This window comes from Desmodus rotundus, chromosome 9 (assembly GCF_022682495.2).
Source record: "Desmodus rotundus isolate HL8 chromosome 9, HLdesRot8A.1, whole genome shotgun sequence".
Classification (NCBI taxonomy): Eukaryota; Metazoa; Chordata; class Mammalia; order Chiroptera; family Phyllostomidae; genus Desmodus; species Desmodus rotundus.
Window position 1 is genome coordinate 1977221 of NC_071395.1, and position 12502 is coordinate 1989722.

General features: G+C 58.4%; 1 protein-coding gene across 5 annotated transcripts in view; it reads right to left on the minus strand.

The window, feature by feature from the left end:
- Positions 1 to 12502, minus strand: part of SEC24D (SEC24 homolog D, COPII coat complex component) — a 55749-nt gene that overhangs the window by 5599 nt on the left and 37648 nt on the right. For all 5 annotated transcript variants that reach the window (XM_053911898.2, XM_053911899.2, XM_053911900.2 and 2 more), the window contains 8 exons: positions 10210 to 10401; positions 9563 to 9656; positions 7882 to 7998; positions 7081 to 7251; positions 5951 to 6047; positions 5668 to 5813; positions 4632 to 4770; positions 3384 to 3502 (listed from right to left, as the gene is read on the minus strand). In XM_053911898.2, coding sequence (XP_053767873.1) covers positions 3384 to 3502; positions 4632 to 4770; positions 5668 to 5813; positions 5951 to 6047; positions 7081 to 7251; positions 7882 to 7998; positions 9563 to 9656; positions 10210 to 10401 — 1075 coding nt within the window. The remainder of the gene's footprint in view (positions 1 to 3383; positions 3503 to 4631; positions 4771 to 5667; positions 5814 to 5950; positions 6048 to 7080; positions 7252 to 7881; positions 7999 to 9562; positions 9657 to 10209; positions 10402 to 12502) is intronic.

A 12502-nucleotide genomic window follows, 5' to 3' on the forward strand; every position in this document is an offset into this window, starting at 1 on the left:
ACAAAGCACAGCAGGGAGGCTGCAACACCATCAACTCTAGAGAGCCCAGGCAGGAAGTGCCTCTGGACATGGGTTTCCACGCAGTGTGGCCGCTGCGGGGTAGCGGGCAAGTCAACGCCCACCACTCCGCAGGCACGTCCTCCCTCGTGTGTCTCCAGTTTTCCTTTGTCTCGGTCCACACGTGGGTCCTGCCAGCGCTCCCTCTACCACCCGCCTGCACCCTCCGGCCGGCTCAGCCACGCCGTGACCCCAGGTAACAAGGTGACGCAGCTGTCCCAGAGCGTGGCCTGCAGCTGGAAGGGTTGCAGATGACGGGCTGTGCGGCTTCAGCTTCTCCCACCGCGATTTTGTAGCAAGGGCCGAGGGTCAGGGCGGGGCACCACGCCGTGGGAGGCCAGTGGACAAGGACAGGTCCGAGAGAGAGAGTGCACGCAGCAGCGGTGATGCTCCACAGAAGTGTCTGTTCTGCGAACCGCGGTTTCTTAGCCTCCCGTCTCGGCGATGAAAAGGAACACGCGCTGACCAGACCCCACGTCGGAGGGAAAGTCTCCCTGGGGCGCGGCTGGGGTCTGTTCCTCGGCCTCGCCCTCACATCACGGGCCCTCTCCCGATGCAGTGATGGGACCCCCCGCCTGGGTTGGGCAGCTGGACTGCAAACAGCGATGTGGCCGGTCAGGCAGGCGTGGTCCCCTCGCTGCTGATCTCCCAGAGAACCGGCGACAGCTCAATGCACGTTTCTTCACAGCAGAACACGCTCCGCTTGCCATTTTTCTCTCCAGCATAAAGGTTTCTCCTCTGGCATCTGGCGCGGGACGCGTTCTCAGCCGAGGGGAACCCTGGCACAAAGACAGCGGCTCCAGGTCGTGGCCGTGCTCCAGAGCCACACACCCCAAGTGGCTCTGGGCTGCTCAGCAGCCGGGCTGCGGACGGGGGTGGATGCATACCGGGTTCAGCTTCCACGCAGAAGCCGGTCCTCACTGTGTGTCTCCTCATGCTCCCATGAACAGACCCCACTGATGGTTTACGTCTGTGGTCCCACGTGCCACAGAGGGGTGTGCCTGGCCCAGGAGGACACCATCGGGACCCCACGGCCCATTACAGAGCACTGGATTATAAGGGGCAGAGGGGGAGAAGTGGGGGTGTCAGGGAGAAAAGCTGGAGAAAAGTGGGGCCAGGGTGACAAAGGTCTCGGTCCCTAAGGTGGGAAGACGAAGTGGCGCTGGGGGCGCCTTCCCCATCGCCCTGACCCGGCATCGAGGACCCGGCCAGGGCGCGGCGCAGAGGCAGGCACCTGGGGCTCTTCAGCAGCTCCAGGGCTCTGGCAGCCGCGAGGACAGGTGAGACCCAAGGGACTGAGTGTGAGTGGGCAGGAGACACCCCCATGCCTGGCGCCACCCTCAGGGCCTCGCTGGGGCGGTGGGGGGGAGGGGTGAGTGAAGGGGGAGTGGAAATGCCTGTGAGTCCAGTTTGACTGAAGGCGAAGAACCTGCCTCTCCTTTGGGTTTGGGATGGCAGACGTGGTCATGAATTTTTTTTTAACCCAATTACTTTGCAGTTAAGCCATCTGACTTGCCTTCTGAAGCTGCCCGTGTGTTTAGACTCGGAATGGTGCGCCACTCGATTTGACAGGATCTACCTTGCTCGTGGGAATGGAAACAATCGTTGCGATGTTGTCCATGGTTACACGCCTCACGGAGCTTCAACCCCACGGCCCCAGAGTGGGTGCTACCTCTGACCTTGTGCCCCAGGCGCCTCTGGCCCGAAATTTGGTAACAGCAGCTCTTCTGGGGCCCAGCTCCCTCGACCCACGTAGACTGCTCCTCGTGGTCATGCCTGCAGGCATCTCTGGGCTCTCGAGTGGAACAGTGGAACTCGGCCATGTTTCTCCAAGTGAACGCGGGGAGGCGCCAGGTGAGAGGCCAGGTCCAGACGTTTTTGCGTTCCCCCTTCGCAGTGTACCTTCGGGTGGTGGTGCTACAACAGTTCACAATCCCTACACTGTCCAGACCGCACGCTGGGCCGTCACGAGATAGCCAAGCTCTCCCGCACATCGAGGATGGAAAGATGCTCTTGAAACGTGCTCACAGAGAAGGAAGAACCTCACCGTCAGAACAGGGATAATCTCCATCAACTTTTTCAGAGAAAATTTGGCATCATAATGTTTTTTTCACATTTAAACCAGACGGAAGTAACAGGTTTTATTTCATTCCTTTAATAGGCAACAGACTTGTTTTTAACTGAAGGCCTTTGAACCCAGGTGTTCAGGCTTCCAGCAAATAAACATCCTTGGATTCACTACCTGTGCCTGCACCCGCGGAGGTGCACCAGGGGCACGGGGGCTCCAGAGCCCTGAAACAAACCGCGGGGCCGGGGCACAGTGCCCACAGCTGGCCTGGACCTGGCACAGCTGGTGGGCTGGGGGTGAACCAACAAGGATGCTGCGGGCCTTCCCAGGGCTGGCGCTGAGTAACGCGGCTACCTCCTGAATAACCGGGGGACTGACCCCGAGGGGAGATTCAACTCAGGACTGTAAACCCAGGAAGCAGAGGCAGGGCAGCTTCTTCCATCACCTCTGGCTCAGAGGAGCCCTCTGAGAAGTCCAGGCTCACAAGTGTTCCAGTTCCCTTCTTTGCCCAGGTCAGGGATGTGGGCCCCGAGTTTGTCGGCATCATCTCTCCTGCTGAAGGCTTCCCCTTGGCTGGGGTTTCAGGTGCACCCTCAGCACCCCCTCTGACAGCAAATGGACCTGAAAGGTATCCCCTCTGTTGCTCAGTCTTCTTTCAACCCAAATTCTGTGCGTAGAAAAGCGTCAATGTGGCTACAGAGAATGGCACCCGGGTTGGCCGGACGGGGGAGGAACGCGAACAGAGCAGGCAGGCTCAGCCGAGGGGGCGTGGGGAGAGTGGACTGAGGGTCAATTCAGGGTCAGTTCAGGGAGCCTGAAGTTCGAAGAACTTGGGGAAGACCAGAGACAATGCCTTCAAAACTCTTCATACCCGTTAGCTTTTAAAATACAAAGAACTCTGACGTTACACTTATGTTTGTACAATATAGTCATCACTGCCATCAGCTCAGCTCCACCTGGAAGGCGGGCACACACGCCCACTTCACCAATACCTGCCTTCATAGGCAACGGAGAGCTTCGCGTGTGCCACAGCCGTGCCCACGGCCGTGCCCACGGGTGACGCCGTCAGCCCCACATGCACACATACTGTTCAGTCCACTGCGTCTGGAGCGCTGGCTACAACGCAGCGCTGCCCCGCACAGCGCCCTTGACCTCGCCTGCACCGGGTGCCTGGCACACCACCACCCCTCGGCGTGCGGCCCCACGCAGAGGGCGAGCAGAGGCCCGGACACGGAGTCCCCAGGTCCGGGCGGCTCACCTGGCTGGCGGCGGATGGGCTGGCGCAGTTCTTCCGGTAGCAGGCTAGCATGTGGGCGGTCTGGTTCACCAGGATCTCCCGGACGAGCTTCACGGGCTGCTGCAGGACGGCTTTGAACGCTGTGCGCACAACCAAGGAAGGGCGGCTTTTAGCTGCGACACCGCCCCCCTCCAACGCCAGCAGAGCACGAGCTGTGAGGACCGCTGGGCAAGGACTGGGGGCCTAAGGACGTGGTAAAGCCACTGCCGCCACTGCTGAGACCACCTGTGAGGCCCAGCCAGTGGCAACCCTGTCACAAAAGGCTGTGAGTGGTCCCGAGCCTTCCTCAGAGGGTTAGAAACAGAATTCTACACCCAGAGAAAAGAAAGGCTGGCTACCGTCTTCTGACACCCTGAGTTCCTGCGGGCTGGACTGCCGGTTCTTCTAAACCTTAGTGTAGAGTTTCCTTTGGGATTTGGGGCAGGCAGCAGGAAAGAGCCACAGAGAACTCCAGCTCTGGCCCCTGCCAGTTCCCAGCTACTGGGGTTTGGGTGAGTGCGCTCAGTCTACAGGTGGGACCACCTCCATCCACTATCCCCACGTGCCCGAAGGCACGCTCCCACACCAAAGTGAGCCCAGGGACCACCGGGAAGGAACCAGTGAATGAAGCTTACGGTTCGGCCTGACTCAGCTGTGTCTCTACTAATGCAGAGTTAGATGTGCTGACTGCTCTCCTTCAGCCCCTGCGTTTATAAATCCTGAGTCTACCCACCCAAAGGTCGCGCCTCCACGGGGCTTGTCTGCAGCTAGCTGGGTTAACCAGCAGGCTCGGCTGAATTACAGTCGGCCCTCCGTATTCGCCGGCCCCACATCGTGGGTTCAACCAGCCATGGACTGAAAACATTCTTTTTGAAAACCGTGATGTCATTGCTGACACACAGTGGTCGTCAGGCCAGCGGTGGCTGGGTCTGTCCTGAGCGCACACAGGCTTCTCCTCATCAGCGCTCGCAACAGACGCAAGGACGCAGCCACGCAGCCATTCCCCCAGCGCTCTGCCGCAGCAGGCACTGTGACTGCTCAGGAGGGGACGGAAGTCTGCGAGGGGAGGGGTGCGGGCTGCATGCAAATTCGATGCCCTTTTACAAGAGGGACTTGAGCACAGCAGATCTCAACAGCGTCCGGAGTCCTGGAACCAAGCCCCCGCAGGTGCGGAGGGCCGGCTGCCCTAGGCAGGCCAGGTGCACTGCTGCTCCGGTCTGCAAAGCCTACCCGACTTGGCGAAAAAGTTCACGAGGGCGTCCGTCTCGCAGCTCTTGTAGAGATCGGCCAGCTGAGAGCTGCAGCTCAGCGCCAGGTTGTGGATGCGCAGCCTCCTCTGCCCCCCAGCGGTGGTGTAGAGCACGGCGCACTGCAGGGAGAGAGCCACACGTGCGCACTGCTGAGGGGCCCAGCCCCCTGCCCCCCCCCCACCGCGGGCCTGGCCTCGCAGCCCCCACAGAACTTCGCCTGCTGTCGCTAACAGCTGTGCAGCAACAAACACCGGACTGGGTGACCAGCCCACACACCGGGGTCTGAGTGGCGTTTCCGTGCTTTAAGCTGAAGCCGTAGCAGGGCTGCTCACGCGTGGACAGACACCTGTGTGCATCTCCACGGTGTCCCCACAGCTCAGGGTTAGGACCAGGGGTTCCGGTCCAGACATGACGCCTGCGTGTTTTCCGGACTTGCGCACGCTCCCTCCCCTCGGTGCTGCACCGGGGCTCGATGCCGATGACCCCTCTACACGTTTCCGGGGTGAAAACCCGCACCCACCGCACCCATGCCAGCCGCTCTCCACTCTTTAAGGGCGCTGCTCGGGCCTGAAAACTACGATCGTTTGAATTTTCATGCTTCAGTTCAGAGTCTCCAGGCTTCTAGGTCATTTCACTGACTCCAAAGGCAAATCCAATTTAGACTTGCTAAGAACAAAATGTGTTTAACACAGAGTCTGACCTACGGCAAGAGCATGGGGAGGGTGGGAGGGCGTGGCCGGCCTGATGGCACCAGCCGGCTGCTCTGCTGGCGCTGGGACACAGCCCCGCGGCCACAGTGCCCACACACTGGCGCAACTGCGAGCGCACACAAACACTACGCGTGGATTAGCACGCAAACACACAGCACGGTGCTCTGATCTAGGGACTTCCGCTCCGGAGAAAGAGCCGGACTTCTTTACCCGGAGCCTGGCGCCGCGGGTGGCGCTTCGGGCTGCCTGCCAATCGCTGCCAGCACCCAACTCCGGAGCGGATGGCAGGACTCAGCGTCTCCTCACCTGGATCAGGGCCCCGCTGTCCTCCCCAAGCTTGTCGTCGTGCTTGAACTCCACCGTCACCGCCTTGTCGCAGTCGACGGCTGCCATCTCCACGTCAGTGGTGTTATTCATGTAGATCCCACCAAAGAAGTCCGTGGCTCGGAAACCTAAGGAGGAGGGAAAGGGACACTTGGCTTCTCCTTATTTAGCCGTTATTTTCCCCGTCGGCCGGGCGTGACCTGGAAGAGTAAACGACGACACAGCAGCAGAGGCCTGACTGAGGGCGGGAAGGGCAGTTGGTTACCTGTGCTGGTGCGGACGCGCATTATGGCGTCGAAGCCCGTCTTCTTCTCGATTTCGTTTCTGAGGTCGCTCAGAAATTGCTGGCTGTCCAAGTGTACCTGCGGAGATGCAGTGCGGCCGATGCCCACCAGGTGGCAGTAAAGCATGTAACATAACAAGTCTTATTTTTTTTTTAAATCGTACTTAAAACCTACTTTATCCAGAAATCTTAGGGAAGGTTCTTAAAGATTTTTCAATTTTATTTCATCTTCAATCGTGGATCTTATCCCATATCCCTTAAACAGTGTACAATGCAAATGCGGCTGGGCAATTGAAAGTCATCACGGATGGTGAATAAAACCAGGAGGGGATGGTGACAAACACCTGTCATTACATGGGGGACCCTCGTGCCCACTCCGTGTCCCCACAGGCAGGCCCCCAAGCCCCCCTGCTCCGGTGAGGGCAGGGGACGTATCGGGTCAGTGGGCTGCGAGAAGGGGCCAGCGGGCACAGCGGAGCCCCTTCTGTGCCCCCATTCTGGGGAGGCAGCCAGCACATTTCCTGCCCTTCAAAAGGCTATGTTTTCGAGGTACCGGTGTCTCTGATATCACAGTGAGGGTGACCAAGGGCATGTGCCCACAGACCGGGGCCTGTGCAGTGGACATCCCGCTCCTCTCTTCCCTCTCAGTTCAGGCTGGGAGGGGGCGGCTATAACAAACTGATCCCCAAATCGTAATGGTTTAGAACAGAGATACGATTTCTCCAAGGTATTGAACATAAAGTTGTATATACACTACACAGGGTCTGGCACAAATAACGCCCCTTTTACTACAAAATCTGTTATAATGAAATCATGAGCATGTCATTCTGTAATATGACACTGTCCCACCCAAGCACACCCTGTGACGTTGGAGGTGAAATGCTCACACTAACCCTGTACACTGTACACCCACACGATCACCCACCACCCACGCTCCAGCAGGCCTCCCTCCTGCCGGGCCCGTCCTTTGACCTCCATGGACACTCCACTGCGGCCACCGCCTCCACGGGCTCCGAGGCCCCTTTGTCAGCTGTGCACCAGGGGCCTGGGGCCTGGGGCCTGAGCCCACAGCAACAGCCGTGGGACCCCCAGGGACACACACAGGTCCTTACCTGGAACTTGCTGTACTTGTAGAGGGTCCCTCCCGTGAGCTGTGGCACGAGGCCCAAGGAGGCCACGTCCACATACTGGCTGGGGAAGAGGAAGAGCGTCACGCAGCAGCCATGTGCCACACAGTCCCTGGCCAGCGAGTCGTAGACACTGCTTTGGGGCTGGAACAGAGTCTGAGGGAGGAGGTGCAAGAGAGGGTGTGTTGGGTGTGAGATTTCCACTCCTACAGCACCTGCCCTGACATTTATAAATGAAAAGCAACCGTGTCAGTCCCCCGACTGGCCGGAGAAGCGCACCACCGCGGCCAGTGCAGGTGCGCATGCACTCCGGCCTGTGAGCCCCATGTCTGTGCACACTTCTGCCCGATCGTGGCTCCTCCAGAGGCTCCAGGAAGCTGCTCCAGCCGGCTGCCCTCCTCCACAGACCCGGCCTAGGCACCGTGTCCCAGCTCACGGGAGTCATCCTGCCGGCGGACAGCTGCCCTTTCTTAAGAGGGCCCACATCCTCCCTCTGCCATTACCTCCCTTCTCACACCCCATCCTCCACTCCTACAACTCACCCATCCCTGACACAGGTAACTCAGAAAACCAGTCTCAGGCCTCGTTTAACGTAGCTGTACTTCACACAGCAGTTTTCCAGAAATAGAAAGCTTCTCCAAGTATTTGCAAGTCCAACTATTGCTACAATACCCAATCTCCTGGATTTTCTGGAGCCCCGCCCCACACAAAGTGCAGCAGGCACCCTCTTCCCCGACTCCCACAGAACCGAGGCACCGGCCCTTCCGAGGGCAGCTGTTCCCATACCTTCTCCTTGTCTGTGTTAATCAGCTTCTTGTCGTCTCTGTTCTTGAGCTTCCCGGGAGCCTCTGCTGTGGGCAAGGAGGAGTGGAAGATGAACAGCTTCCCGGGACATTCTGCAGCCTAAGCAGACAAAGTCACAGGGAGTGTCTTGGGTGGGGCAGTTCTGTTTTAAGGGAATCAGAGAATAACTTAAAACAAAAGCAATTCTGAGCCAAGAACTGCGCACATGTCACTGGACCCTCACGGTCACCTCTGTGCCCTGTTCTCCCTGTCATAGGGACGGGGACCGGGGCTCTGAGAGGACAGGTGATTTGCCAGGAAAGGGCTGTTTCCCAGCCTGCCCGTCTGAGTGTCTTTCCGGGCTAACCTCCGGGGCTCCCTCACCCCGCCACCCCTCGCACAGGAGGCTCCTGGCTTTCATGGAAAGCACCATGGGCCTTACACACCTGCATACCTTTGCACATCCGTCCTGTCAGCCTGGCACCCACCTCTCCCTTTCCTTGGCCTGGAGCTGCGTTTGGGGGGGCACTGACGGGCCCAGTCAGCAGGTGGATGTCTGGCAGGTTATTTCCTACTAATAATAAGGTACTTGGGTTTGAGAATACTCCCTTAGAAATGCAGAGCACTCAAGGTCAGCCTGCCCTAATGCGTCACACTGCGTGACGTCCTGACGTGCTCTGGGGAGTGGGTCACAGCTGACGCCCACGGGCCCGGTAGTGAGCAGCGCCAATGAGCAGGCAGGCAGGGCCTGCGGCGTGCACACACTGCACAGGGCAGGACATGCCAACACTGCCCAGACTCTGTGGGGAGAGAGACACTAAACACAGGAAGCTGGGGGCGCAGAAATAAGCCCAGTGGTGAGCGTGACTGCCTCCGCCGCCTGGTTCAAGGCCTCGGGGGAGGCGAACCCGAGGACACGGGTCAGGCCCTCTCCATCGTGGTAACAAGCAGCACGTGCTTCATGTTAGCAGGTGTCTGTTCTCTGCACTTCAGGTTTATCTCCACTGATTAGCTCTAGATTTTACTTGGCACCTCTGACGGAAAGTCAAGCTCTAATTTAAACAGGGGAGTCGATTCCGATGCCTTCACGTCGATGTTCTCCCAGCCCCCAGTGCCTGTCCCCAGAGGATGAGACTCTGGTCCCCGACGCTTGTAACACCCTCATGTGGGGGCTCGCTGGCCGCAGTCCCAGGCTACCAACAGGATGCTTCGCCCTGACCCCACCACCTTCCTTTGAGAATGCAGCTAATGCCGTCATGCTCTGCATTACAGCCCCAGCTGCCCCACACTGAGAGGGACTCAGAAACAGGTGAGGTCCTAGCCCCGCCTCCCAGAGTCTGGGCTTTTCCTGCTCCTGCGGGGCCCTCCCTTGCTGACAGTCACAGTTGAGAGGAAAGGGGGAGGGGGGTTCTTCTTCAGATCTGGCAGTTCAGATACTGTTCAACTATTTTTAAGTAGATCAGATAAAATCCAGTAAAGGCTAAAGGGAGGAGCTAAACTGGAAGCCCTGGCAGAACTGGCGCTGGAGTGTAGACACTGGGAGCTGCCCACCCATGGGCAGGGCCACTCCCTCCTGGGCTCCATGGGCGTCTGGAGCGGCCACTAGCAGCCCACCCCGTCACCGAAAAGCAGCCCTCCTTTCGCAGACCTGTGTGTGTGCAAGCCCCAGGAGGGCCGCGCTCACCTTCAGGGCTTCCACACCAGCCTGCACGATGGGGGCGAAGACGGTCTCGTTCTCGCCGGAGTCAGCGAACATCTCGGGGATCTGGTCCAGTAAACTGTAAGGGAAGCGCGGCGCAGGGTTCGGGTGTCTGGCGTGTCGGGGAGCCTGCGACACACCTGCCTGTCCCACTGCGAGGCTCGGCAGGCGGCGCTTATTCTGCCCTGAGCACCCAGGGTGCGCCTCAGGGAGCCCCGTCCTGCCTGGTCTGGCCCCAAAACGGACCGCTGGGCTGGAGTGATGGCAGAATCACACTCTGGAGACGTCTTTTCTTTTCCCTCACGTACTGACCTCTTAGACTACACCTTCTCACGTGATTCTGTCATCACCATCCTTACCCCTGAACATGCCCCGCCACGGGCAGGGAATACCTGCCTTGTGTCGGCTGGCCAGCAGAGAGGAGGACTTGATGGGGTGCGTGCGAGCAGCTAACGAATTCCTTTTTTAAAGACTGGTCCACATTAAAAAGACACAGAACGAACACAAATGGTAGAGTTTTATAACCCTGGGCTCAGACTCCTTGCTGACGGCAAAACAAAATGACGAGTGGTGGAATTGGAACGCCACCGGGCGCCAGACTGCATCCACGCGCCGAGGCCCGTGGTACTTACTTGTGAATCACAGACTGGGACTCCTGATAGTTGACGAGGAGCCCGTCCAACAAAGGGACGAAGACCTCGCTGACGTCGGTCACCACCATCATCTGTGGCTGGGCCAGGCTGCTCTTGACGTTGAAGAAATGCAGAACTTTGTTATAGGTGATAAAGCCGACACGAATCGCGGAAGTCTCTTCTTGCTCGTCCCTGGGAGGGGAAAAACAGAGTTTGGGGTTCTTCGTTAAGTTGAAGAGAGAGCGCCTTCTACCAGAAACCCAGCAAGCACACGGCCACAAAACACAGGGAGGACGTGTTTGCAGCCCAGGTCTGAACTATGGGCTACCAGACGCCAACAAGACAAAGAGATGTTACAGACGCATTTGCTCGTATGTCTTTAACCTCACAATTCTCCTCATCCCTATTCTCAATCCATAGCCAGGTAAGTCTGTTTCTTTTTGTTTGCTGTAAACAAGCCAGGCCCCTTCCATTCTTCGTCAGCACCTGCCTCTCCGGAGCTGCCGTCAGGTCAGAGGCAGACGGGGGGGGGGGGGGGGGGGGGGGGGCAGGAGCCAGGGGCATCACCTACGGGACCACCCCGCTCACCCTCCTGCTCGGCTCCCCTCTGGCACTCGGGAGACTCCCCACAGGGATGGGCTGGCTTGGGAGCCCTATGCCACACACAAACATGGTGTCACTGTGTCACCGGAGTCCCAGATAGGGTTGAGGGTGTCTTACTGGGTGACAGGTAACCCCAGCAAGGGTCACGGTTCCGAAACTGCAGCAGAAGGGGAGTGTCCAGGAGGAATCCCAGGCCAGGCCTTCGCCTCCCGAGAGGAGCGTGAGGCCGTGACGTGAACGCTGCCGTCCAAGTCCGAGCTCGGTTTCCTGGAGCAGACTGCAGTTCCGTGATTACTGAAGTGTGTGTGTGTGTGTGTGTGTGTGTGTGTGTGTGTGTGTGTGTGTCCCTCCCTACCATAACACACCTGAGCACTCACAGGCTCTTCCTAACCTGTGGTGCTGGGTGTCATGTGTGCGGACAGTTTACACGAAAGCCCCAGAGGACAGAGGCCACTTGCTCTGAGCCTTAGATAGGGGCCCAACGGACCCCACTGAGGGGACAAGTCTATGCACAGGAGCATGGCGGGCTCAGCTTGCAGCCCCTGCCTGTGGCCCCTGGAGCATCTGAGACAGGAGAAAGGGAAAGGGGAGCCCCCGGAAGAGGGTGTCTGAGGTTCCAGTGCTGAGCCCACTGCCCTTCCAGCGGGGTGGGGTCCACAACCTGCTGCCTTTGCAGGCTGATGGACTTGCCCTTCGCTATGGACTTGCCCTTCACTGTGGCTTTGCAGGACGGCAGGCAGCTAAGCAGAGCCTCACAGTCCCTCCTGAAAAGACTGGGTAAATGTTCATATTCTGGACCCTTGCAACATTTTCAGAAATGGGGACCCTTACCCTTGGGAACTGCGCACACGTGTGCACATACACGCACACACAGCCCTGGGTGTCCTGCACTGCCCGACTCCAAGCAGCAGACCCCAGCTGGAGCAGGGGCCTTGCTTCCCTCCCCTCCTCCCTGCTGATCCAAACAAGCTCTTGGAGCCCCAGCGCGGATCAGGCCTCCTCTGTGAGGCGCCCCCTGGTGGTATGGACCAGAACGCACTTCCCCTAGCACTCTCCTCCCAGCCACTCCCGCAGGGCTCTTAGTAGACACCCAGTCCATTAAAGCTTCACGAATCCTGCACGAAATCCAGCCCTGTGCTCACGGCTCCCCGGGGTCCAGGCGGCTTGGCATTGGGGCTCAGGGGAGGATGAGCACGGCGAGGGTGAAACACCGTGTCTGATTGTACCCACTTCTCGCCACTACTCGTTGAAGCCAGCCCCCTGGAGGCACCGATCCCACAGGCGGGGCAAGCACGCCCCTTGGAGGGCCGGCTGCCCAGCACACCTTTTCTTCCAGGATGTAAAAACTTCCCGCAGATCACAGGGTGGGGGGGGGGTGCTTATTTTCTTTTAATGCTTAATTTGGAGTTGACTCAGGCCAAAAGCAGAAAAGAAAAACTACAGACCAGAATCCAGCTCGGGTTTCCCACTGGATTTGGACATTTGCAAGTGGGGAAGGAGCATCCTGGGATTCATAGGCTCACTTAAAATCAAATTAACACTAAAAAAAACATCTACTCAGAACATCTCACATTATTGCAAAACATCAGTACATATTTCTGTGGGAACCTTTTTTTTGGAGAAACAGGGAACTATTTAAAAATGTTCCCACCAGTACAACTGCCTCATTACATCGTTTCCAGAAGAGAAC